At 52.7% G+C, this 25,856-nt stretch overlaps 8 protein-coding genes across 8 annotated transcripts; 7 read left to right on the forward strand and 1 right to left on the reverse strand.

Annotated features, from left to right (window-relative positions):
* Window positions 1-122: 122 nt before the first annotated feature.
* VTN00DRAFT_7980 (uncharacterized protein) lies at window positions 123-1,436 on the forward strand (the record flags this gene model as incomplete). The annotated part of the gene is made up of 3 exons (XM_069434783.1): window positions 123-138; window positions 674-1,037; window positions 1,142-1,436. The coding sequence occupies 3 exons, from the start codon at window positions 123-125 to the stop codon at window positions 1,434-1,436; spliced, it is 675 nt and encodes a 224-aa protein (XP_069286246.1).
* Window positions 1,437-1,581: 145 nt separating this feature from the next.
* VTN00DRAFT_7981 (uncharacterized protein) lies at window positions 1,582-3,610 on the reverse strand (the record flags this gene model as incomplete). The annotated part of the gene is made up of 4 exons (XM_069434784.1): window positions 1,582-2,869; window positions 3,031-3,172; window positions 3,331-3,361; window positions 3,551-3,610. 4 exons carry the CDS (start codon window positions 3,608-3,610, stop codon window positions 1,582-1,584), a joined length of 1,521 nt encoding a protein of 506 aa, XP_069286247.1.
* A 1,738-nt stretch (window positions 3,611-5,348) lies between these two features.
* VTN00DRAFT_7982 (uncharacterized protein) lies at window positions 5,349-6,396 on the forward strand (the record flags this gene model as incomplete). The annotated part of the gene is made up of 4 exons (XM_069434785.1): window positions 5,349-5,378; window positions 5,783-6,070; window positions 6,235-6,293; window positions 6,351-6,396. The coding sequence occupies 4 exons, from the start codon at window positions 5,349-5,351 to the stop codon at window positions 6,394-6,396; spliced, it is 423 nt and encodes a 140-aa protein (XP_069286248.1).
* A 37-nt stretch (window positions 6,397-6,433) lies between these two features.
* Window positions 6,434-6,930, forward strand: VTN00DRAFT_7983 (uncharacterized protein; the record flags this gene model as incomplete). The annotated part of the gene is made up of 2 exons (XM_069434786.1): window positions 6,434-6,484; window positions 6,598-6,930. 2 exons carry the CDS (start codon window positions 6,434-6,436, stop codon window positions 6,928-6,930), a joined length of 384 nt encoding a protein of 127 aa, XP_069286249.1.
* A 1,495-nt stretch (window positions 6,931-8,425) lies between these two features.
* VTN00DRAFT_7984 (uncharacterized protein) lies at window positions 8,426-10,184 on the forward strand (the record flags this gene model as incomplete). The annotated part of the gene is made up of 3 exons (XM_069434787.1): window positions 8,426-8,746; window positions 8,809-9,825; window positions 9,882-10,184. 3 exons carry the CDS (start codon window positions 8,426-8,428, stop codon window positions 10,182-10,184), a joined length of 1,641 nt encoding a protein of 546 aa, XP_069286250.1.
* A 6,767-nt stretch (window positions 10,185-16,951) lies between these two features.
* VTN00DRAFT_7985 (uncharacterized protein) lies at window positions 16,952-19,283 on the forward strand (the record flags this gene model as incomplete). The annotated part of the gene is made up of 8 exons (XM_069434788.1): window positions 16,952-17,028; window positions 17,085-17,165; window positions 17,234-17,497; window positions 17,546-17,656; window positions 17,708-17,977; window positions 18,051-18,787; window positions 18,842-18,956; window positions 19,007-19,283. The coding sequence occupies 8 exons, from the start codon at window positions 16,952-16,954 to the stop codon at window positions 19,281-19,283; spliced, it is 1,932 nt and encodes a 643-aa protein (XP_069286251.1).
* Window positions 19,284-20,274: 991 nt separating this feature from the next.
* Window positions 20,275-22,182, forward strand: VTN00DRAFT_7986 (uncharacterized protein; the record flags this gene model as incomplete). Its single annotated transcript, XM_069434789.1, has 3 exons — window positions 20,275-21,328; window positions 21,384-21,709; window positions 21,772-22,182. The coding sequence occupies 3 exons, from the start codon at window positions 20,275-20,277 to the stop codon at window positions 22,180-22,182; spliced, it is 1,791 nt and encodes a 596-aa protein (XP_069286252.1).
* A 1,560-nt stretch (window positions 22,183-23,742) lies between these two features.
* Window positions 23,743-25,044, forward strand: VTN00DRAFT_7987 (uncharacterized protein; the record flags this gene model as incomplete). Its single annotated transcript, XM_069434790.1, has 1 exon — window positions 23,743-25,044. One exon carries the CDS (start codon window positions 23,743-23,745, stop codon window positions 25,042-25,044), a length of 1,302 nt encoding a protein of 433 aa, XP_069286253.1.
* Window positions 25,045-25,856: the final 812 nt, after the last annotated feature.

Genomic DNA, 25,856 nt, shown 5'->3' on the forward strand with positions numbered 1-25,856 from the left:
CAACCTTATCCAGCATAGGATACCTAATCGTCCTGTTTGGACTTTACCGCTGGAATATAAAGTTAAACAGGGTCGGCCAACACACAACACATGAAGCTGCGGGTGAATCTAGGACCTTAGTGATGTCGTACTGGCTGGGTAGGTCACCAAGTTGATATAGGACATATGCCTTGAACTACCCGTGTATGTTCTCCTTGGTTTAGTAATAGGTACCTGCTTCTGGGTAGGTACCTAAGGTAGTAGTTATATTTAGTCCATAAAGAGTGCATATAAAGCCAGACGATGGATACATAGAGTGAGGAATCAGGGTTCACCTCTCATATTAGATTCGTCCCAATCGAAACAAAACTATTATTCTTCTGTCTACCGTGTCCTGTCGACAGTACAGTAGAAACTCGGCGGGAGTTAAGCCTCAGGCCGAGAAACATTACCGCACCTCACGTGACGCCCCGCGCTTTCGCTCCGAACCCAACTCCGCCGCGCCGCGCTGGCGCGCGCGAGCCGGCCGGCCGTCCACCACCATCAATGCACGACTTGAGGAGCTGACTCGGGAGGCCGACACAGCTACCTAACCTACAAGATCCCAACATCAAACAATCAACACACAACTCTTGGTTTCCCAATCGACTCAAACAATGCCCTCATCAACATCCCAAAACAACAACAACCAAAGCCATCAAACCCGACAGGAAGCCTCCCCCTCCCCACCACCCCCCAGCCCCCGTCCCTCTCACCCCCGGCCCCCGCGCGTCGCGTCTCCAACAAGTCTTCTCCGAAGCCCTGGCGCGCACGCTGCGCGCAAACTCGTACGCCAACTTCTCCGCCTGCTTCCCGACCCCCGCGAAGCATGTCCCGGCCAGTCTGGAGTCCGTGTGGCGCCAGCTGAACGCGAAGCTGGAGGAGAGCGCGCGGGCCGAGTTCGATGATATTATCCGGGAGAGGGATGCGGTGAGGGGGCTGAATGAGTTGGATCGGTTGGTCGGGGAGGCGAGGTTGAGGAGGGCGAATGGGGAGGCGAAGGGGGAGGGGCCAGTTGCGTGAGTTTTCCTTTTCTTTGGGGTTTGGTGTTGTGGTCGTCTTGTTGGCTTCACTTTTGATTGAGCGGGATTGATTTGCTGACTTAAGTTGTGTGTGTTTTCAGTCCACATACTCTCGGCGCAGAGGAACTCTACCAGGCGCACCTCGCTCCGTATCTCCAGGAAGCGCAGTCGTCTCTCAATGCCAAGATCCAAGCCGCGCAGTCGCAGAACGCGGAGCTGGTCGAGAAGATCCAGCAGCAGAGGAAGGAGATCGAGAGCTTGCTGTCCGGCTTGGAAGCCGTCGTGGCGGACCTCGAAGGTGCCGCTGGAGCGGCGACGCAGTTCAGCAAGGAGAACAGTCTGCGTCAGGAAGCTATCCAGATGGATGAGGAGGTCAAGGCTAGGGACGAGATATGATACGATATTATCGCACCCGGAAAGCTCAGCTCTACTGGACGATATTATGCATCTACGTCACGAGAACCTGAAACGAACGGATTCCAGAAGAAAAAAAAATTGCCGACAGATGATATTACATTATCAACTTTTTCAGCTCGAGCCTTCATGAGAGCACCGCTTGCATATCCGCAGGTGCTACCAAGCCATCTTCCATCATATCCTCGGCCACCGCCAACATATCCTTCTCCGCACCGCTTCGAATCTGCTGCAGCTTTCCCCTTTCACCTGCCAGAGCGGCAGCGATGGCTTCCTTACATGAACCGTCTCTCTCTTCCTCTCTCGCGCCATCTCTTCGAGCCAGAGCGGCGGCGCCTCGATAGTACGTCTGGGCATTCCGGAGAAGAAGCGAGGCATTGTCCCGAGCCATCTTGTAATCCCAGGGATCGCTACCCAGCCGCCATCGGTACATCTCCGCATCGCCCCTCGCGAGGTGGATTTTCGGCAGATTCTCAGCGTTTGGGAGTTTCGACGCGGCAGTCAGAGCGTCCAGGCCCGAAGACAACGACTGCCAACGCAGGGATAACGATCTGCTGAATGCTCTGCCGTCGTACGAACGCGGGGTCTCTGCGATCGCGGAATTGAAATTGACTAGCGCCTCCGCTTTGCTGCAGAGACCTGCGGGGTCACCAGAAAGATTCAGATCAGGGCCGAACACGCCACTCAGCTCCCGCTGATAGGTTTCGATGTCGATCCGTCCGCTGCGGTATAGGACCTCTGTCAGAGCAGATACAAATTTCGCACGCGCCAGAGACGCCTCGTAATGTCTGTCTGATTCCTCGACGTACGCTGGGATCTTCGTCCTGAGCAGATCGGAAGAGTACTCCTCTACCCATGCGAGACCATTATTTCCCGGATCGAAGGTGAGAAGATTGCACAGCGTCGTCAGCGTCTCGAGCTGTGCGACGGCCGTCTCGACGAGCGTATTCTTCGTCACAGGCTCTATGACAGCAGCCCACTGCTCCTGCTGCGGCTCTTCCTCCGCCGCTGCTGTTCCCGCCGTCGCCGGCGGTGGTGGTGCCGTTTCACGGGGCGGTTCTTCCGCTCCGCCGCCATCGCCAAAATCAGCGGCTTCCATCATCCGGATCTGCTCCTGGGTCTCGCTGTACCGGAGCTCCTGCAGGACGAGACACCGCTGGAAGAGCTCCAGGGCTTCCCGCAGGAAGCGGAGCGCCTCCTGGATCTGCACGTCCGACGGATGCTTCGCCTCGGTGAATATTTCCGCGAGGCTCGTCAGCACCTGAGCCGTGTTGAACAGCACGTCTGCGTTGTCTTGCTGGAGGTTGAGAGCCACCCTGTGGGATTGCAGCGCTATCTGCAGGATTTCCACGAGGGGGGCGGGAAGTTGAGTGGACAGCTTGGGATGCTGGGTGATCTCATATTGGACTCTCGCTCTGGAGGTTTATATCGATCAGCGTTCTGTTCTTGTGTAGTTTATTATCATATAGCAAGGTTACTTGATAGATAGATAATTAATATATCCTCACACGGGGTATCGGTGCATTATCTTTCCAAGAGCGGGAAAGGAAGAGAAGAGCAGAAAATCATAACCTACTTATTATAAGCCAGATCAAACGAAGCTGGATACCTGCGTAACCCGTTATCGTAGATCTCGATGGCGCGCATGAAAAAGCGCATCGCCTTGGCTGCGTCTCCGGCGCGCCATTTCTCGCCCCCTTCTTCTTGTTCGACGCCGGCTAGAACATGCCATTGTTAGTAAATTGTACATAAATAAACGCGATGAATGGTGCAACGTGTGGTAAAAATGGAAATAGAACATATAGTCCACGGAGGCCTGAGGCTTGTAACAAACAAAGGCCAAGACTCGGATCGGAAGATGGACAGGAAAACTCACCCGCTAAAAATTCATCCGCTGTCTCCGGCTCCTATATAGTGGTAGTTGGATTATGCAATCGTCAGTTCTACATACTTGAAAAGGGAAAACAAAATTGATTCGCATCTGGGGAAATGCGAAACATAGAATCTGCGATGTAGTAGACAACTGACGGCATTGGGCACAATGGACTCATGGATCATAGAGGGGTTAGTTGGGTTAGTTGCATGACCTTACATACCTGCTGCTTGGCCTTCTTCTTGCCTTTAGTCTCCTTTAGGAGCGTCTTTGGCTTGGGCATTATTATTGTTGGTGATTTGTCAACCTAATTTTTTTAGGAGAGAGAGGACCTTGTTGCAGCTTTATTTTTTTCTGGATGGACTGCTTTCCAGGCGGGGCCCGAATGGAGGGGTCCCCGCACTCGACGGCCTCGAGGAATAAGCTAGTTAAGCTTGAAAGGATTAGAAGGATCTGCCGGCAGAGACTGGGCTCTAGATAATGTTAGATCGTCAAAATAAAATAGGAATTGGGTTTCTCCTTGGGAGGAGAGCGCCGTCTTTGCTGGTGCTGGTGAATGGACAGGCCGGAGCATTTCTGAGCACTGCTTCTCCCGTAGGTAAAAGCCAAGAACGAGATGCCGCCGTATGCGCAACGCGCAGAAGAAACATCTAATTTATCTGATCTGGCACAGCATTCAAGCAGCAGTAAATCCACATATCATTGGCTCCAATCCTTTGAGCATCATCAGTCATATTGCAAACTCGAGCTTGCAGAGAAAATTTCATGGGCTTGATATTCCAACTAGAGTCACAAAAAAAAATTTCAGTACTCCTTCATGCTGTTTAGCTAAGCTTCGTGGAGAAAAGAGATTCATTTCTGATGGCCTCTATTCTGGAGGCTCCTTTAAGAGAGTAGAATTTCCTGTTATAATGCTCACCCGGATTCATACAGATACGGCAAAGAAATATGTGGTAAGGGCGTGATAATAGCTGCTCTAAACCTTTTAATACCGAAGATATGACTCTTGCTTTTGCACCCGCTCTAACTTTCACTTCCGTGCGCAGGCGTTGCGGATTTGTAAAGGATGATGCCGCTATGTATTAGTGTCTATTAGGTCTTCACGTTGGCAGGAGTAGTTAATCGAGGACAACCTGAAGACTACAGGGAGAGCAGTCCTGAATAAAGTGATGGCATGAAAATACGTATATCGACCTTTTTTCGGCTTCCAGCTGACAGATATTGCTCTGCAATAGACGAATTGGGGCAGTTACTGCAGCTGATCCCTCTATTTGTGGTTTAAACAGAGACGAACTGTCCCTGCTAGACTGCTCCACAGAACTAGGTCACGTAATCAGATCTCTCAAACATTTTACCCATCTGAGCGGATCCTATCCGTTTCGTGGGGGCAATCCTGAGAATGTCCGCCTTAGCGATTAATGGTCAAAATAGATGCGGCCTGGAATATTTCTCGTGTCGATGTGTGCGTGCCTTGGCCGTTTCAAACGCCATCACCGGTGGTCCGTGGGCCAGCAGAGTGGGACAGGGCTCTTGCACCGGGTAAGGCGATGACGTTCGAGTCCGCTCTCTGTGTGTAATGGAATTGATCGCCATCTCGAAGATCTTGCTATGGCTGGAAAACAGCACAGCCCGGCTTGGCAAGACAAGCTCAAACCGGCCCCGTCAGGAAAATCCGTGCTCGCAGGATCGATAGCGTAACCAAACCGTTAGCTCCAATTGTCTGAAGACCGAGTTGGGTGCGGGGGGATCGTCTGTAGCAAGAATTCTCCGAGGATGTCAAGACATGGAAAGCTGACGACTCGGACAGCCAAGACGTATTTTCACAAAAAGAGAAGAAAAAGTATCTGATCGACCTGGGTTTCAACTCTCAAGTCATCCTGTGTACGGAGTAGCCCCCAACCGGGTCCACCGCTCTGAGGCAAGGAGACCCCGCCGCCTCTTGGTTAAATGTTAATCCTCCGTAGCGGACTCCGGCTTCGAACGGGGCCAATCTACTGCGGACATCCCAGCAGAGATTCTCAATGGTCGTCAACGCTAGAGTCTGGGCCTGGGTAGCTTACGACGTCTTCTTCAATTTCGCAGGATAATATAGATGCTAAGATTCCAAGACCCCTGTGCATAAGAACAAGGCCAGGAAAACGCGATCACCGTCGTACAGCGGGAGGATGAGTGATGAGCCACGATGCAGGAAATCTGCGACCAGGGGCTCGCGTGGCCGCAGAGTAACAACGGCCGAAGATGCTCACGATTCGCTGCCGAGCACGTGGCAAGATCCAGGATCGTTCGGTCGCATCGCTTGATCATGCTTGTTGACATCTCCTGCACGCACGGGGTTTATCAGTAGCCCCTAGCTCAACCCTGGCCTAACACCGCCCTAGTAACTGCCCCCCGTACGGGAGATTTTCCACGAAAGATTATCGGCCCCCCTGGATCCATTTCAGGCTCTCTTCTCCAGAGTCCCATCACCGCCAGCTTCCTGAGCCTCGCGACGTCTCGACAAAACTCTCCTCCTCCCCACCTTGCGTCTCCCGATCCTCACCACCTGCCTGAGTGTCTTGCGACGGCCTCCCCCTCAGCCGACCCACCTCAGCTGTCGCTGTCGCATTTGTTTAGAGCTTCACAACGTGCTCTGTTGCCCTTCTCCGACCTACCGTCCCGGCCACAAGGTTTGGTCAATCCTCTATCGACGCTGGTAGCCGACTGGACGGCGTGCGACAAGCGCGGCTTGGGTTCTGGTAGCCTGGTAAGGTCCCCCCGGTCGGTGCATGCTGGCCGTTTTATTATCTGTCGATCTCATATGCCCTGCGACTTAACTGCTCCACGGCCCTTCTGATTTGCACTCCAACATCCATTCTCCTACGCTTCTCTTCCCAAGTCCCAGCCGTCGGTTGACATCGGTTATTACAGTGTCACGTCAAACCCTGCCACCTGGACGGTAGCAGACCGATTATCGCCCACTTTCTGGGGTAAGGATAACCCATCGCACCTCGACACAGGCCTTGTCTGACAATCAACGGGTCTAGTTTACCGTGGATCGTCGTTGCGCAGACAGGACCACACCCCTACTAATATCCCATCTCCAAGGCCTCCCTTTTGGATAGAAAAGATGGCCCGTCATCCCTCCTTGGACTCGGAGAGGCCGATTATGGCTGGTTCTGTAAGTCTCTTCACCTTTGCTTGAGGTGCCTCAACTCTCAAAAGACAAAGGGTCTGCCCCGAGCTCATCGCGTCTCTATTTGGTCGGAGCTTCTGATTGCTGACGCGAGACAGTACTCCAATCGCAATTCTCAGAGATTCTCGACTCTCAGTGGAACCCCCTCTCTTGCGCTTTCCGACCGCACCACTACAAGCTTGCCCAGCGGAGACCCCAGGATGACGGAAATCAAGCAGTACTCGGACGGCGTGGAGCGCCTGGAGAACAAGCCACTCCAGCGCCAGCGCTTCGTCCCAACCGAGGAGAAGGCGGACAACCTGAACAAACTGGCGCTGGGCGCCAAAGTCGAGCGCGCGCTTGGACGGAGAATGACCGGCCAGGATGCCGTCATGCGGAGGCCCGTGCTGAGCGAGAAGAAGGCGGCGGAGGAAACTGCCCAGGCTTCTTGATCAAGTGGAAGGCTTACGATTGGGTAGAACGATAGCGGTGCACGCCCTTGACGTTCTCTTCTTACATCCGACCTGATCACTTAGCATGTTTACGTGTGTTTCCGATATCATCATTTTCATGCTATGCCCTCCGTTTCCACTTCCCTCCTTTGTCTACGAAATTCGTTCGACGCCTGTCTTTGTTGATGTTTTACCATTCCGAGAAGAGCCCCTCATGCCTTTACTATCCCCGCTGGACCAGTCTCTCTCAGTGTTTTTCCAGCTCTTATGAGATTCTCCACCTTTCCCCACTAGTGTCTTCATGCTACCCCGTTTGTTCTCTGGCAAGGTATCTGGATCTAGGTCGCCACCTCGTTGCTTCAGAGCGTGACCCGTTAATGGAAGCTAGTTCTTCGCAAGTTGTTAGATAAAACGACGCCGTTAAGTTCATGGGAGGACCTTTTGCTTGCTGCATGTTTTGTCGACAGACTTTTCTTCGTTACTTTGCAACCATAGTTTAGATAGCTCGGGATTACACGTCTATGGAAATTCTACTTCTTCGGTACTTGACTAAGGCAGCGTGTGCTTTTGGTGGATCGACATTTCCGTTTGATAGTAATCTTTTATTTCCCAAGCATATTGAGTAACTGTGAGCTGCAACGAGACGTCGATGTGCATCATGATCGCACATGGCAATGCTGTAAAGAGACACAGACAGCCAAACTTCAGATAATAGCAAGCCTTTTTTTTCATGGCAGCCATGTACAGCACACAGGTTCTGCAAACAGCCATGTAGACGGATGCGGACAGCTACAGCGAACAAATGGCGATACAGAGGACGCTGAACCAGACATGCGCAGAGGCATACATGAGTGGCGAGCACTGGGAGTGTCTGGGGGAGCTCCGTGGGGAGGCGAGCCACGCTAAGCGCCGCCGCGCCAGAGTTGAGCCGAACGACCTTCACCCGAACGAAGGCAAATTTCCACGAGGGAAGCTCGACTGAACCACAAACCCACAACCCTCATCTTCCAGCTCGCCGCAAGGGATCTCCCCGTCCACCAAGCTCTCGTCCGCTCTCCATCTCACGCTCCATCCTCCTTGCTCTTGCTCTATCCTCTCTCCCATCCATCCTCAATTGACTTCCCCCCTTATCCCCCTCCCAGAGACCGAAAACCGCACAGCAGAAATCTTCTGTTTTTTCCCCTCATCGGACCGCACGGTACTTTTTTGATCCTGTGAAGAAGAGTGCGCGCTCCCCTCTCTACTCACCACTCCTGTACATCATTCATTTTGCATTGTAAGTCTTTCTTCCCCATCTGCTAGCTGTTTTCTGGCTTCATCTGTCATGCGTTTGCACAGAATTTCACTGACAAATTCCCCAGTCCTGCTTCAAGCGAAGGGCGAAAAAAAAAGTTTTAGACTTCATCTCCGCCAGCACCATATAGATCTGTCGATACATCCTCATCTCCTAATCCATTAGACTTTTCTCCTTTTCTGTCCACGAATTCTATCCATAATGGCCGACACGACCCAAGCCCCTATGAACGGTACCTATCCCGCGCATCACGCGTATCCTTCTGAGTCCTACAACCACAACCACGCTGCCGTCAACAACGCCTCCAATTACCAGCAACCACAGTCCTCCGCCCCAGCGAATCCTCCTGCCAACGAGCAGAAGAATGAAATTTCCAAGGATGAGGTTGGATGGTTTTTCGTTGAGCAGTACTACACCACCATGAGCCGCAGCCCGGAGAAGCTGCACCTCTTCTACTCTCGGCGCTCGCAGTTCGTCTCTGGAAATGAGGCTGAGTCAGTGCCTGTTGCCGTTGGTCAGAAGGTATGAACTATCTGTATGGCTACTACTGGTGTCTGCCAATGCTGACTTTGTCTTCTCTCCAGGCCATCGCTGAGAGGATCAAGCAACTCGACTTCCACGACTGCAAGGTCCGTGTTCTGAACGTCGACTCGCAGGCCTCGTTCGATAACATCCTCGTTTCCGTCATTGGTGAGATCTCCAACCGATCTGAGCCATCCCGGAAGTTCGTGCAGACCTTCGTGCTGGCGGAGCAGCCCGGCGGTTACTACGTGCTCAACGACATCTTCCGATACCTCAGTGATGAGGACGAGGAATTCATCGTTGATGAGGCCGTCCCCGCCGAGGCTGCTGCCCAGCCGGAAGCCCCTGTCGAGGCTACTGCCCCGGTTCAGGCTCCGGCTGAGCCCGCTGAGCCTGCTGTCCAGGCGCAGGTTGACAGCCAGGCTGCTGCGGCGCAGGTCGACGAGAAGCTCGAGCAGGCTGCCACCGCTGAGAAGGCCCAGGAATCCGCCCCTCAGACCAACGGTACCCCTGCTCAGCAGGTGAAGCCCGCGACTCCCGCTGCTGCTCCCGCCGCCCCGGTTCCAGCTGTCCCTACTGAGCCTGAGAAGCCCAAGTCTCCAGAGCCAACTCCCGCTAAGGCCGCTACTCCGGCCCCGGAGAAGGAGAACGTCCAACCAGCCAAGCCCGCTGCGCCAAAGACCTGGGCCAATATCGCGTCCAACCGCGCTGGTTCTGCTCAGGCTCCTGTTCCCACTCCTGTCATTCCTGTCGCTCCTCCAAAGCCGGCTCCCTCTACCTCTACTACCACTCCCCAGCCACAGCCATCGGCCGCTCCTGTAGCTCCTGCAGCTCCTGCAGCTGCTCCGGCTCCTGCCACCCCTGCTCCCGAGAACGCCCCCAGCCAGCCGTCATCCAACGACGGTTCGGGCTGGCAGACCGCCGGTCACGACCACAACAAGCGCCAGTCCCGTGCTGGTGAAGACCAGAACGTTCTCGCCTACATCAAGAACGTCAACGAGAAGGTCGATGCAGCCCTGCTCAAGCAGACTCTGTCCCGTTACGGAAAGATCAAGTACTTCGATGTGAGCCGTCAGAAGGTATGTCTTTTGCCTGCCCATTGCGTAATGTGAATTGCAACTAACTTTGAGTGCAGAGCTGTGCCTTCGTCGAGTTTGCTGAACCGGCCGGTTACGCCGCTGCTGTCGCCGCCAACCCTCACCAGATCGGAACCGAGCAGATCTACGTTGAGGAGCGTCGCCCACGCGCCAATGCCTATGGTGGAAACTCCTTTGGTGCTGGCCGAGGCGGCGCTGGCCGTGGCCGTGGAGACGGTCGCGCTGGCAGCCAGGGTGGCCGCGGCGGCTTCCAACGTGACGGCGGTCGTGGTGGCTTCGCTCCTCGTGGCCGTGGAGGAAACATGGCCCCCAAGGGCCGCAGCCAGCCTCAGGCTGCTTAAACCGCTTCATTTCTCTGCACCCGTCGTGTTAGACGGTCCTGCATTACAACCAAGGCGATGACCTGTCTCTGAGTATGAAATTTCTGTTGTCTACGGTTTCCAGGACATGTATTACCCATTCCTCCATAATGACACGTGTTATGTGACTTTTCTTCGTCACGCTCGCATTTTCAGCGGTTGGAAAAGTTTCTTTTCTCATTATTCCTTAGCTCGGCTTCTCTGTTTTATCGGAATTCTTCTTTCTGCAGTTTTTATTTCCTGATTTACGACTCTGGTTTTTTCCTTTTATCCCTACCCATCATGCATTCTTACTGTGTACTTTTCTCTCTAGCATAGCGAGCTCAAGGTCCTTATTTCTTACATTTCCCGTCACGGCTGCCCTTTTTTTTCTTCTTCCGTTTAGGGGTCTGTAAATCGACGGCTTTGGTTTCCTGTATGCTGTTTCCCCTTCTCTTTCCTCGGATTTGGTTTTCTTTTTATCTTTACATGTATGACCTTCGCCTGCTGAGGGGGCGTACTCAGGGTGGTTGAGAGGGGACGGAGTCGCAGAATGGGAATTGGGATTTTCACATGCCGACATGCAGACAAAACATAAAATGTCCTTCGTACGTTGACGTAGCGAATGCAATACATATCTGTCGTACTGTCCTTTCCTCTTTGTAGATCTGCCAACCGAACAGACAAGTATAGTCAGTGTCCCTTGCCACAACCCTAACGGACATAGATGCCGTCGATACATCAGGGGTTGCGATGGCCTTGGCTCCTCTCCCTGTCTCCCTTTCATGAGGTTTTTTTCGAGGATCTCTTTGTAGATGTTGATTTGGATCGGCCACTCAGCTATATGCAGTACATGTATAATGAAACGCTTGTTTGGCCGTGAATTAGGTACAATGTCATGTTATATTATGCGTTTACTGGACTTGTAGGAGGTTTAAGTACTGTACTGTTTTGTGTCTTCTAATCTACCTACCTATGAGGTATGTACCTAAGGTATGCAACCTGTCTGTCTATCTCTTCCTACCTACCTAGAGTACTCCTGTACTGTGCAGTGGCGAAAATCATGATCAAGAAGAGCAGATTAAACCACGTGTATGCATGTTGCGAATGGATGAGCAGCAATTTTGTCTCGGGTCAAAATCAAGTCAGTTACCGACAGGGTCTGTTTGATTTGAACCAGAATGCTGCTGGCTCATGATCTATATACGGTAACATAACTAGGTACGTACTGAGCTCAGTCTCAGTACTACCTACTTCTCAGAAGAAAATTACAGGGTCCGGGGGGGGGGGGGGGGTTGGGGACGCCAAAGGCAAGTATATCCTTAAATAAGGTACATCTACTGCTGTACCTACAGTGATATTTAAGAGTCTAATGAACGCATATACAACTTACCAATGGCTAAACTTGGTATAAAGCTGGCTTTGGCAAAGCACTCCCGGCTGGTTACTACCCTTACTACTAATGCATTAGTCTAGATAGATAGATCAATCCAAACACGTCTAGTAGGTAATCAATTTCATCCGACCTAGGTAGGTACCTATTTTTTATCTATCCAGAAACGGTGCTGATAGGTCTAGACCTCGAATCCATAGATGTGTGTATCAGATAGCTGGTTTCTAAGTAGTCACGATCAGACCTAACCTCCACATGCAGTGACAGACAAGGGAGGTAGATCAAGGTCCAGCAGATCCGGGGCACCTAGATCCGGGTTTATTGTGCCGGATCCGCCATCGCGTTTCTGCATCCGGAGGAGATTTGGAACACTGCTTAATTAAGCTTCTTTGACTGACTGACTGTCTGTCACTGACTCGAAGTAGTTAACCTGGATTGGATTGGAACGCGTGGCTGGTTGCCCATCTCCGTTGGGTCGATTCCGTTCGGTGGAATGACAGGGCTACCTGCCTGTGACGTCATGACACTTTCCCGATTTGGGTACAGATCGAAATTGAGGTCGAAGTTCTGGATCAGCATGGATGTGCTCCGCTTTGGTTTCAGAGTTCAATTTTGAGTGTAAGTACTGTACATACCAAGGCTACCAGTAGGTAGGTAGGTAGTCATATGGCCATCGGCAGCCACGACATAAGGTGGCTATTTCCGGACTTTTTGAATTGAATTAAAGCTAGCCCTGGAGGCAGAGAGGAGAGACATATCTCAAGACAAGATCTTGAGATGGTCCGGTGATATCCGTTTTAGGTACCCAACCTTGATACTCGAGCCATTGGGTGCAGACACATACTACGTGTGAAGATCACGGGACGCGAGAACCACTCGTTGATTGTAAGCTGAAGCCTTTCCAAGGCTATATAACTTGATACCGTTAGAATCAAGTAATTGTAGGATGAAGCCCGGGGTCATAATCGAAGACAGTGTACTGCTCTAGAATCCGCAGTGAGAACACGCTCCCTGCCTAGGTGTTCGAATCTATATACCCACTTTTTGTAAGCATTGTATCGAAGAGGTAAGGCTATAAATGAGATTCCTAGTTGAAGTCAGGCGAGAAGGAATAAATGTCACAGAAATCATATATTGCTTCCTTTATCACATCTCCTTACAGAACGTAGTGATGCTATGTTAATTCGAACCCTAAACGCGGGGCTGGAAGGTGTAGAATAATCTATTCACGCTGTTTTCTATCGAAAACCCCCCCAAAAGGAATATACAGATAAACTGAGCAACATATGCTTTGATCTGTTCTGATATATTATAAGTATTGCAGTTAGGAGACATAGAGCAACCTTGGCAGGGACATATCAAATAAGACATGCATGCATGTAGGTGCATATATCCCCAGCCTTCCAGTACCTAGGTACTCAGTGGTGAAAACACCCAGGACTGCACGCTCACAATAACAACCGGTCCGATCTGATCTGCTAGAAGATAGCAAATTGCATTGCTTGGAAATAAAAACATGAACTGAGCAGCGCACAACATGATATTATTTTCAACCTGCCTACATCTGCAACAGACGGACAGGACAACCTTGGCACCTTGGCACACTGCTGCCCCAAGACACACCGACACCGCACCGGCGGTCTTGGGAGAGAAATCCTCAGCTTTTTCAGGACAACTTGGCAGGTGACAAGCTTTTTGTTTCTCCATTTTTTTCCCCTCCAAGACATCCAGCCAAGACCGTGGTGGAGTCTTGACGAGCTTGTTGTGATGACGTTCTCCCTCGACCGGGTTTATCGCAAGATGAGCAGGAGGGCCAAATTCGTGTCTTAGCTGTTAGCACATTGACTGCCATTTACGTCCGCCTCGATTATTTCGAGAGATCTTCGGATCAGATAGCTGCTGTTAAGTTAACAAGTCCATTCTAGGAGCAGAATCATATAGACGTTGCTGAACAATGCCCTTTGGCATTCTGACCTGTCTTATAATAATATCAACAGAAGGCTTGCATGAATTCTGCAGGGTTTAGAATCCCTCAAAACTGCAATTCAAACCGCAAGAGATAGCTGTAAAGGAAAAAGGAGGACGAAGCTGGATATCATGAGCTTGTCGCACTATTGAGTCGTTTCCAAATATCAAGTATATATATATATATATAAATTTTTTCCTTCCCTGACAGGGATCTTGGCCCTTTGGACTTCGTTCTGTGCATCACATGGATGGGACAATATGGTTCTTCGTTCGCAGCGACGAAATTGAAGTGCGCTGAGATCTGGTCTAGAATAGAAGTATTTAGGGAAGCTAGCGCAGCTTCCAGAACAATAATCAAAGGAACTGGTCCCTGCTATGCATATTACTTGAGAGTCAGGTCCGGATCCAAGGGCCTGTCCTGTACAACGTCCTGTGCGACAGCCGTGTAACGGAGTAGCTGCTCGATCGGAGGGTTTCCAAAACCCGAGGATATAATCGGTCAGATAAGCACTCTTCCGGACTCCAAGACCTGAAATTTAGAATTCGCCACCCTCGCTTGGTGCCGTGTCCAGCTATCCGGAATTGCGGATAGCCATGTATGCGGGTGTAGACTCAACCGGGGAGATCGAGAAAACCTTGTTGACATTGGTGAGCCATACAGCCTAGGGCAAGATTATGGAGTCCGTGAGGGATTTAACCAAGATAAAAAAACCGGACGAAATCCGTAGGGCGCTGTTAGTGCCCACCATATACCACGCAGTACGGAGTGAGCATGATTAACGTACATGACCCAGCTACTAGGACATGTCATTTTGACAGGTATTTCTGCTTAACTACACTGCTTAGGTACGATCTCCTGTCAGTTGGAGCGACATTTCTGTGGAATCTGAAGGGCATCAGAAGCACCACCAGCAAATATGAGCTGGAGCCTGGAGTGGTACGATTATTGCGCGAGACCATGATCAGCGCCGATCCTCTGGCAAAGAATATATGCCCACAAGTTGTGAAGCAAGAAACTCGGGACGTTGTCTCATGTCAAAAGGCGCTACGCCGTCAAATCTGCCTGTGCCACGGCAATGCCGAGTGGTCAAATCCATCTCATTGGCGGCATGCTGGCGTCTGAGCGCACCGGCGCCGTAGCTGTTGTCTGGAGAATGGCACCGGCTCGAAAGTTGATGGCATCGCGAAAAAGGATCCCCACTTGGTCCGACTAAAACCCCAGAGAATGCCAAGGTGGTCGCTGGCGTCCACTCGAGTCCGATGGTGACCGTGAGGCGGGACGAATTGTCCCGAGAGTCTCTCTGGTCGTCGCGGTCAGAGAAAGGCTTCGGACACTGACAAAGAAGCAACAAAGAGTGACAAGAACAAAGGTACCCTCCCTCGCTCGACATGGAGCATCACGATTAGGTACCCTAATACGAGTCGTGTTCAGACCCTTCGCAGGATGCGCCCATGTGCAGATCCAGGAAGCGCACGCTGCGGCATCTGCCTTGCCAACTGCTCCCCCAGGGGGTTTGGCACCTCCGACAGTAACATTGCTTCCTGCTTACGAGTCTCCACCCTGGACACTGGCGGTTGAGATCTCTCTTGGCGCGCGATTATGTTGGCCGGATACGCTCATCTGGAAGTTTGTATCCAGCAGTCAACGTCCTTTGCGGCCGTCCAGCCAAGATTTCTCCACACCTCCGAGACTTGAAGCGTCCCGTGTGATCCAGCACCAGCACGAGCACGAGCGGAGAGATGGGGGTACCTAACATGTCACTAACACCACTTTTGGACATCGCACATTATACCACGAGCGGCTCTCCCATCTTCTATCGGATTCGGTCGTAATTCGGCCGCGGCATCAGGCTCGATGTACCGGGAAGCCATGACACCCGTTTGTTCTCGTCTATTCCATCCTTACAGGAACCGGTGCGGACAACGAACCTCGGGATATGGGAATGCCGTGCTGGGGGATCCTACAGCGTATAGCGGACTCCGTACACACCGGGTTGCCAAAGCAAGGCTAAATTTGAGGATCATATCAGCCACGCGTGGAAAATCTCCTGCAGCGATCCTGTGCCATCGAATCTCCTTGAGGCAAAAGTTGGTTACGGGTGGTTGTGATCCCGAGATAGCATTCGCCGCGTGGAGGAAAACTAGACCTCATGCGGTGTAGCTCGCAGTTTCTCCCCCGCGGTAGCGCTCAGCCACCAAGACGCCCAGGTCTGGAGCAAGACGAATAAGCCTCCTAGGGATCCGTATGGAGGACATGGAGTTGGCAGTCGCCAACCCGGTCCTGGCCCTCCAGGAAGGTTACAGCGCTTACTGGGCATAGCGTTGTGGCGTTTTAGCCCCCTCGTCTTGGCACACCCGTATCCGTGGAAGACTATCAACGGCCGGCGAGAGTCTGCGGCGATCTATTCTCCGAAATCGACCTCTTTGTGTGTGTACCACTTGCGGCCACTGGGGAGATTGGAGGCAAACACCCCCGTCCCCATCTCGGTATCCTTGCACATGAATCGTCGGAAGAATGTGCTGGCAGGGGATCCCACGGAAATCCGGTTGATTTCCCAATGGAGATCGTGGCCCGGTTGCGAAGCTGGTCAACAGCAGTGAACCCGTGGTGAGGCCAACGGACGAGCCCAGGAACGGCAGATACTTGATGTATCGTACGATACTTGGTGTATCGTACGGAGTGCTACATGATAGCAACAGATCCCATGGCAGCTCTCGATAGGGAAATAGCCTTGCAGGCCACGCGAATCTCGCAAACTACCGAAAGGCTAAAAGGTCCCCACAGGCGCTGGTCAGTACCCCGGAGAGCCCAGAAGGACGAAGGGATGGGATGTACACAGTCTCGTCGCCCAATGCTGCGCCCCGAGAAGCCACCATGCTGCAAGAGGGTTTCTCTCCGAGACGAATCGAACGTGGTCAACTGGAACGACACGAGACCCGCCCAGAGCGGCTCGAAGCTTGAAAGGGCGGGCGGACGGTCTCTGGCTCCCCGCCGCGGACTAGAGTGCGGGAAGAGGATGGCGGGCCCAACATTGAACGCCTTTCCCCATGGGCATCTGAGCTCCTCGCCACGCTCAGACGGGAGAGCTGTGAAGCTGTCTCGAGAGCGCCCGGACCTGGAAATCCAACCGGCCTGATGTTTCTACTCCGCCTCCAGGGCTGGCCCGGGGTAACCCTGATCCAATCAGGATCAGACCATGATTTGCTTCTCGGCGCGTGGTCGAATGAATATTAATGTGCAGGAAACGGCCGCCTTGCCAGGGATCTACCGGGGTATATAAGGCCGTCCCCGCGTCTTCACCGGCTGTCGTTTCTCCCTCTTCCTGTAGGCTCAGCTGCTGTGGATCAGTCGTACCTGCTCGTCCTCTCTCTGTTTGTACCGAGGAGCAGCTCTGCAGATCTCGCCATCATGGCGTACTCCGTGACAAAGGACGAGGTGACTCATGCTGAGGCCAATGTAGCTTCCAAGGAGAAAACCCCAGACAGGTTTGTGGGACAAGTTACCGGCCAGCATCTAGGGGATCCACTGACATGTCCTCCAGTGGGAGCTCCTATCAGGACCAGGACTATGCCGAACAGGGCCACGTTGAGAAGGTCAACCTAAACAACAACGTTTCCGCCAAGTACGTGATGCTGCTAATTCTCCAGAGGCAATCGATGTATTGATATTGACTACTCACCTCGCCTATAGGATCAAGAACCCTCTGGCGGACCTCTCTCAGAGCCAGGTGCTGCGGGATGTTACTAATTTCGCCAATGAATATCAGCTGAATGACATTCTGCCACTACTCAAGAAAGGCGCACTCGTGGCCCGTGACCCCGCCAGCTTCGAGTCGGTGGAAGGATTGACCGAGAATGAAAGCAACGCGATTCGCGATGAGGTTCTGCACAAATGGCGACAGCCAATGGCCCTTTATTTCACGATCATCCTATGTTCCATCGGCGCGGCCGTTCAGTAAGTGTAGTCGGGTTTCCATCCAAAACGCTTTCTAACCTTGTGCAGAGGTTGGGACCAGACCGGGTCCAACGGTGCCAATCTTTCCTTCCCTGATGCTTTTGGTATCCCTGAAAAGGCCTCAGAGAGAAATCAATGGATAGTTGGTGTTGTCAACGCGTCAGTTTTCCATTCGAACCTCCACGGTCAAAGACTAACTGTATAAAAAAGTGCTCCGTATATTGCCAGTGCGGCCCTGGGTTGCTGGCTGTCAGATCCTTTCAACAATTGGTTCGGTCGTCGTGGTTGCATCTTCGGGTCTGCCGTGTTCTGTACCATTGCTCCTATCGGTTCTGCCGTCTCTCAGAACTGGGAACAGCTTTTTGTCACTCGTCTGCTGCTGGGTCTTGGTATGGGAATGAAAGCTTCGACAATCCCCATCTTTTGCGCTGAAAATACACCTGCCAGCATTCGAGGTGGTCTAGTGATGTCCTGGCAGCTGTATGGAACCCCTTCACTTGCTGGTATCTTTTCAAATTTGAATATATCACAATTGCTGACAATGTCATTACAGCTGGACAGCCTTTGGTATTTTTCTTGGATTCTGCGCCAACCTCGCTGTCAAAGATACCGGTGTAATATCATGGCGTCTTCAGCTCGGTTCCGCGTTTATCCCCGCAGTTCCTCTCTTGGTTGGCGTCTATTTCTGTCCAGAAAGCCCTCGTTGGTTCATCAAGAAAGGCCGGCTAAGGGAAGCATACAAGTCGCTCTGCCGCCTGAGGAACACGGAGCTCCAGGCCGCCCGCGATCTCTACTACATATATTCGCAAATCCAGGTCGAGCAAGAGATCGCCGGGGAGAGTAATTACGTCACTCGCTTCATCCAGCTTTTCACGATTCCTCGTGTGAGGCGCGCCACTCTTGCTTCGTTTACTGTCATGATTGCTCAGCAGATGTGTGGTATTAACATCGTTGCCTTCTACTCGTCGACGATCTTCCAGGAGGCTGGCGCTAGCACCACAGGAGCGCTCCTTGCCTCCTGGGGCTTTGGACTAGTGAACTTTCTATTTGCTTTTCCGGCTGTATGGACCATCGATACGTATGGTCGACGGACTCTGCTGCTCTTCACCTTTCCCCAAATGGCGTGGACACTGCTTGCCGCTGGATTCAGCTTTTACATTCCTGATAAGACAACAGCACACCTGGCAGTCATTGCGATGTTCGTCTTCTTGTTTGCGGCCTTCTACTCCCCAGGAGAGGGGCCGGTTCCCTTCACCTACTCTGCTGAAGTCTTCCCATTGTCCCACCGTGGTATGTTCTGTTGACCACTTACATCAAAATGTCAGTAGCTGACTACTTGATCAGAGGTTGGCATGTCTTGGGCTGTCGCAACTTGCCTGGGCTGGGCTGCAGTCCTTTCGATCACCTTCCCGCGTATGCTTCATGCCATGACCCCAACCGGTGCCTTCGGCTTCTATGCGTAAGTTTACCGCAGTGACTTTTTTTTTGACTTTCTGACATTGATTATAGGGGCCTGAATGTTGCGGCATTGATCATGATCTACCTCTGGGTTCCCGAAACCAAGCAGCGCACCCTCGAGGAACTCGACTACGTCTTTGCCGTGCCGACCAGGACCCACATGTACTATCAGGTCTTCAAGGTGCTCCCATGGTGGTTTAGACGCTACATCTTCCGCCAGGATGTGCATCTCGAGCCTCTCTACAAGTTCGAGAACGTTGCAACGGAGGAGAACCTTGGAAACAAAATACGCAAGGGGAGCATTGTTTCTAGCCAGCCGAAGGAGTAGGTTGGATTATTTTCTCCCTCGTTCTGGGACCCGAGAAACTGGTGGCCTTGTGTTTAGACAGGAGGGAGCCGAGACAGTGTCTCAGGTTTCCCTTGAGTTTGTTTTTATTACCTTTGCACATACAGACACTGTTGCACACTGATCCTGCTATGAGCTGCAGGATTTGTGGAAGTTCATAGTCCTAATAATGGATGATGGAGCGGGTCTGTGGTCAATGGATAATGGAGTGGAATGGGAATAATGTGAATGGGCAGGCAGCTTTTTATTTGGATGTGTGCATCATGATATTCACATGGTTTATGAAAGGATCAAATACTCGTAGAGCGGCTATGGTACTCCGCATGATGATGCGGTGACGGCAAAGGAAGGCGGTGAGTGCGGGGGACTAAGCCGGATCCAGCCGTCCGTGTTGCGGCATCGTGGACAATAAGGTGCATCACGTGGCCCATACAATGAGGCGCTTCGCCGCCGCCGCCGCTCGCTGGGTCACCCAAACTCGCCCGTGCGGTCCAGGGCACAGCTCAACTTCATATGTTCTCCGTGCCAGCAACACGGCCCCTCGCCTCTGCCCGCTCGAGAATCCCCTGTCCAGCTGTGTACTTTCCGTCCGTCCATTCTCCACGCTGTTGATGATGGTCTATGCTGGTCCCTTCTAGATGAATATCCAGGTTGTGTGTGTGCGTATGTATGTGGATCCGAAACACCTACTAGCAGGAGTACTCTCCGGACAGTCAGGGATCGGATCGGATTCTGACCAGATGACAGATGAAGCTGGCTCTGCGTGCCTCTACATCGGCCCCGACTCCTCTTGCTGTCCCGTTCACCGTCGAGTATAGCAGTCCTGTCCGGACTGCAATCCTCGCCACCATCATTCTGTCGAAACATACCCCTCACCTGCCTCAAAGTTGATAGTCCTCGTCCGCAATCACCTTCACCGGCCTTCGTCGATCCGCACCCTTTGCATACGGTGTCGTTACGCTGATACGCCGCCATGCCTTGCTTCAAGGGCCTTGCGGTCAGCATACATACCCCGGACGGACCCCTCCCAGAGTACTCCGTTCAACGTCAGTCCCGAGCTTCGCGGATAGCTTGCTACATTCCCGTCCCGCCCCCCAAGATACCAGAAGGCTCCAAGGACAAGCCAGAACAATCCACCTTTGCCATATCGATCACCCTTCTCAACCCCGGTCAGAGCGTCCCATACTCCACTCCCAAGCCCACGCCGGACAACCCCCTGCCGAAGCCAAAGATTGTGGGGAACCTGCCCGGCCAAACTGGCGAGAGGGGAAAATACAGCAATTCTGTAAGCCCGTACCAGCCGTTGACCAACTCCCCGAACGAAACTGTCGCTGCCTACATCTACTTTGACGGACGACAAAAGGAGGAGGTTGCAACACTGTTGAGGAGAGGCGAGGAGACCTGGGTGAACTCGAGATGGGTCAGTGTGCCGGAATCTGAGGGCGGTGGCCTGGCGGAGCGGGAGTTTTTGTTCCGTGAAGTTGGCCTGGAACGGTGGCTCAATGGCCTGGACCTCGAAGGGAAAGATGCTGCCGCAAAGATTGAGCGGAGAAGGCAGAAGATGGAGAAGCGTCGGCTAAAGAGGCAGTCGAGCAACCGTTCCGGGGAGAACGGTGACATGGATATGGATAACAAGCCCTCAAAAGGAGGGAGAGGGATTATGCGGTACGGAAATGACGAGAAGTCGCCGCTCGAGAACCTCTCGGACGAAGACATGTCGTCCCTGTCTGACTCGGACGACGACCCCATCCCGGAGACTGCTGGTCAGATCAAAGTTGCCCTGTTTCGAGTACTCGCGTCCGGAGAGATCAAACGAGGCGAATACTCACCACAATTCGATGCGCATGATGATGACGATGACTCTCAGAATGGGCAGGGTAATGGTGCCGATGCGGACATCGACCATACAACGAGCTTTGCCAAGCCCAAGACGCTGGATCCCAAATCGATCAGTACTCAGACGGTTACTGGAATTGATCCGACGGATAAGCCGTATGCGATATTTACGTTCATGTACAGGGGAGAGCGTAAGTGTTCTTAATATCTTTGTAGATGATCATTTCGATATTAACATTATCTTAGGTCAACTGCAAAAGATGGGCATCTTGAAAGGCCCTAAATCGGATACAAAGAAGAGAAGGTCTTTGCAGCCCGACTTTTCCAATATTGCGCCTCTTAAGCCCGGCGGTGCTGTTGGGTTTCTCAACTTTAGAGACGGCAACGAAAAGCCGAAGAGCAAGAGGAAATCAAAGTCGGGGAATGGGAGCGATATTGACAGTGATGATGACGAGGACGATTCGATCGTAGGAAAGGCGGATGACGAGGAAGCCAAGGAAGGAGACACTACCCTATCTCCTGACGATATCCGACGTCAGGGAGAGCTCGCCGAAGGCGTGCGCAAGATAAGAGTAAGTCGGGCAGACGCAGAAAAACACATACAGCCTGGATGCACTACTGACAGACCGAACAGCTCAAACGCCAGCACTCCGCTGACCCGCTTGGAGATACCACGACCAATTCGAACACTCCTGTTTCGGGGACGACTCCTCCAGCATCAAATACTATTTCCACCACCCCTCCGGCGGCAGCTAAATCGTCCGAGGCAGCGAAATCTGCAGTCGACTCATTGAACGGCGAATTCATCGGTAGCCCTCTGAAAAAGCAAAGAGCCAGCTTATCTGGCCCAGATGACAATGCTCTACGGAGACGTATCGGGTCCGGTCTTGCAAACAATATCAGCGAGGTTCTTGGGTCGGCCAACTCTTGCGGCGCTGGGGAGAAACCTGCAGACAACGCACCAAGTGCTTTCGGTGGAAACCTTGGGGGCTCTCAAGCGCCAGCACAGCAACCGCAGCAGCAAGATGAAGACGAGGAGCTGTAAATCCCGCATGAGTTATGACAATTATGTTCTCGGCTGCAGATGACGCCTTGATCTTCCGTTATCCTCGTCTCGTGCAAGTCGCTTTGGGGTGCATGGATAAATGGATGGAAAACCTTTGTGAAGGTAAAAGCATTTTGTATTTGACCTTCTTCGCTTCTTCTGTTGGAATGAAACTCTCGCCTTTTCAGCAAGCCGGCAAAGCAAAGCAAAGCAAGCGGATCTTCTTAATATCTTCATGTTACCTACTTTAACTTGACGTACCGTTCTTATGTTGAAAGCGCATGAGCATGAACCTCTGACTGACTCTGACCCCCTTGTCCCTCTTGCTCCTTCATGTTCACTCTGAATGAATATGCAGAAAGACAGCTGAATATAAAGGTTGAGAAAATCAATTTCAGTATTCTGCGTCGGTCGACTGTTGGTTTCCCTTTTTTTTTTTAGCTCCCCTTTTCCCGTTTTCCTTTCCTTTCTTTTCCGTCCAGAGAGGAGTTAGCGAAGGTTGGGTAGCTATCTAGGTACATTTCTTTCTTTGCTCCTGTTTAGCGTTGTTTAGAGAGGAAGACGCTACTCCATCAGATACCAGCTTGAGGTCCCCTTGGAGATGGAATTCAGGTAATTGTGGCCAAGCTAATGACTGTTTTGGGTATGAATGAATCGCTTTTCTTTGAGTCCGTCTGTTGTCAGCTGAATGAGGATGTATTGTCTTCCGGATGAGCACGGTAGCTTCGTTGTTTAACAGGTAATGCTGCTTGTTCTGAAATAAGGTTTCATGTTTCGAATCCCCTTTACAGAGGTCCATCACGTGATGGCTGTGGTTAGACTTTACCTGAGAGAAGTCTGTGCTACCCAAGGTTTGGTTAAGCCTACCCCCAAGACCAGTGATGACAACCTAAAAAATGCCTCCAGCATTAAAAGCTACCGAGTGAGTCTCTTGTTCTCCAGACACACAGAGATCAAGGACATACATCAGACTCAACGGGAGAGCCGGAAGATCGCTTAGGACTCCGAATCGCAATTCCGAGATCCAACCGCAAGTGGAGAGAGGATCTAGGTGCTACGGTAGCAGCTCTATCTCCGCGGAACAAAAAAAAAAAAAAAGAAGAGACGCTTAGAATTGCTCGGTCAACACGGATGGTCCGGCTGGACATGATCGGCACGTCCAGTGGCCTCGATCCTAGCGCGCACGTGGCGGCGGGTTCTCTATCAACAGAATACGACCTTGGCTTTGCTCCTGTTTCAACGGTTTGTGAGCGTGCCGTCTGTACCTCCCACGTTGCTCTCACAAGATCATAAATCCACCGATCCTTTATCGACCTGCCAAAGGGGGCAATCCTGGTGGGGATCCTCATCTGAACATTGTCCTTCTCGACCGTCACGACAGACCGAACTAGGAAGGCGAAGAAGCTCTCTGGCACAGCTGGTCCAGCTCAACCGTCTCCGAATTTCCGCTGCTTCCCGCGTCGAGAATGGCAAGGGGACATGTATATAAGTCCAGCTCATATCGCCATGGGGGTGACCTGAAGCACCAGGATCTCGAACATCGCAGTCGTTGTCTTCAACATGGCCGTCCTTTCGGTTGTCACTCTCCTCACGCTCGCCCTGGGCGCCACTGCGCAGGCCAGCTGGAAGAGCCACATCAAGAACGTCGTCGTCCTCGTCGAGGAGAACCGGTCCTTCGATACCCTGGTTGGAGGTCTGACCTACAACCGCAACATCGATGGCGTCCTGGGCAAGCCATACTGCAACCCCGTCAACGTCACCGACCCCAACAGCAGGCAGAAGGTCTGCGCTCAGCCCAAGGCGCAGAACGTCGCGGAGGATGACCCCAACCACAGCATCAGCGGCGTGAACATGCAGGTGTTCGGCACCTGGCACCCGGACGAGGCCAAGGTGGCCGCGGGCGAGGAGAAGCCCACCATGAACGGCTTCATCACCGAGCAGATGCTGACCTACCACACCGACGACGTCAATCGCGCCGCCGAGGCCATCAACTACTTCACCCCGAACCACATCCCGGCCTTCAACGCCCTGGCCGAGAACTTCGTCCTTTTCGACCGCTGGTTCTGCGCCGTCCCGGGCCCGACCAACCCCAACCGTGCCTACCTCACCTCGGGCACCTCGCACGGCCACGGCCGGAACGACGCTGCGTTCGACGTCTCGGGTCTCCCTCAGCGTTCCATCTTCCAGCAGCTGTCTGAGCGCAACATCACCTGGATCAACTACTCCAACACCACCGGCTTCCTGCCCGACGCCATGTTCTACGAGTGGACCGCCAAGTCCGGCAAGGCCCTGACCAACGTGAAGCCCATCAACCAGTTCTACGAGGACGCCAAGGCCGGCAAGCTGCCCCGATTCACCTACATCAACCCCGAGTGCTGCTCGTACACCTCCTACCACCCCCCGTCTCCCATCTCCATGGGCGAGGGCTTCATCAAGAGCGTCTACGAGGCCCTCCGCAACGGCCCCCAGTGGAACGAGACCCTCTTCATCCTCACCTTCGACGAGCACGGCGGTTTCGCCGACCACGTCCCGACCCCCGTCAACGTCCCCGCCGGCGACGACCTCACCTACACCGAGAACGCTCCGGACGGCAAGCCGATGACCTTCGACTTCAAGCGTCTCGGTCCTCGCGTGCCCACCCTCCTGATCTCCCCCTGGGTCGGCAAGGGTGTCGTCCAGAACGCTCCCGCGGGCCAGGCCGGCGAGTTCACCCACACCTCCATCCCCGCCTTCCTCGCCAAGCTGTGGGATCTCGACCTCCTGACCCCGCGTGTGGCCTGGTCGGCTACCTTTGAGAACCTGATCACTGGCACCCTCCGCACCGACACCCCGAAGACCCTGCCTGAGCCGGTGGCCTGGTAGATCCGGAAACCCACATCTACGGATTTTTGATTCGATTCTCATAGCCTCTTTGTATATACCAATACTGTATACTATATACAGACTGTTCTACCGTCAATGTAACTATGACTGTATGACACGTTGATATAGACAGTCCAGGCTCGTTGAGCTAGTAGCTTGATAGGAGATGAATTTCTCTTTCTTTTTTTTTCTCTTCTCTTCTTCCTTTGGCTTATCCCTTTTTTTTATCAGGGTGGCTACAAACATATACACTAAATAGTTCACTCTTGACCCTCCTAGAGGCAAGACAACTAGCATATACAGCAAGGCTCCTAGGCCTGCCAGGGGACCACCCGGCTAGGCAGATCCTTCCAATCTCTTTTCGTGAGGGAGATCAACATGCTCAACCTGGAGAACAACCAGTAGGGGATAGTGAGTGGGCAGAGGAGAACACCAGAAGCCGGGGCCCACGGTCACTGGGGCACCTAGCCCGGCGATTGGCAGAGACCCTGCCGGCCGACCCCTCTGGGGGGTTTGAGGAGACAACTGAGATAGCCCCAGCTTTTTTCCCAGGGCAGATCATCAAGGCCCTATCAACTGAGGAAGCCCTAGAGGCAGCCCAAGGGGATCGCCCGGGGCTATCCCTATGGTCAGATGGGTCCCGACTAGATAATGGTCGACTTGGGGCAGGCATTGCATGGCAGAACCCCCAAGGGGCCTGGCAAGCTCGGGAGATCCCCCTAGGCGTGGGGAAGGAAGTGTTTGATGCAGAGCTTATGGGAGCATGTAGGGCTTTAGAGCTGGCCCTAAGGATTCGAGGTAGGGGGCCAGTC

This window comes from Thermoascus crustaceus (assembly GCF_041956765.1).
Source record: "Thermoascus crustaceus strain CBS 181.67 unplaced genomic scaffold VTN00scaffold_5, whole genome shotgun sequence".
Taxonomy (NCBI): domain Eukaryota; kingdom Fungi; phylum Ascomycota; class Eurotiomycetes; order Eurotiales; family Thermoascaceae; genus Thermoascus; species Thermoascus crustaceus.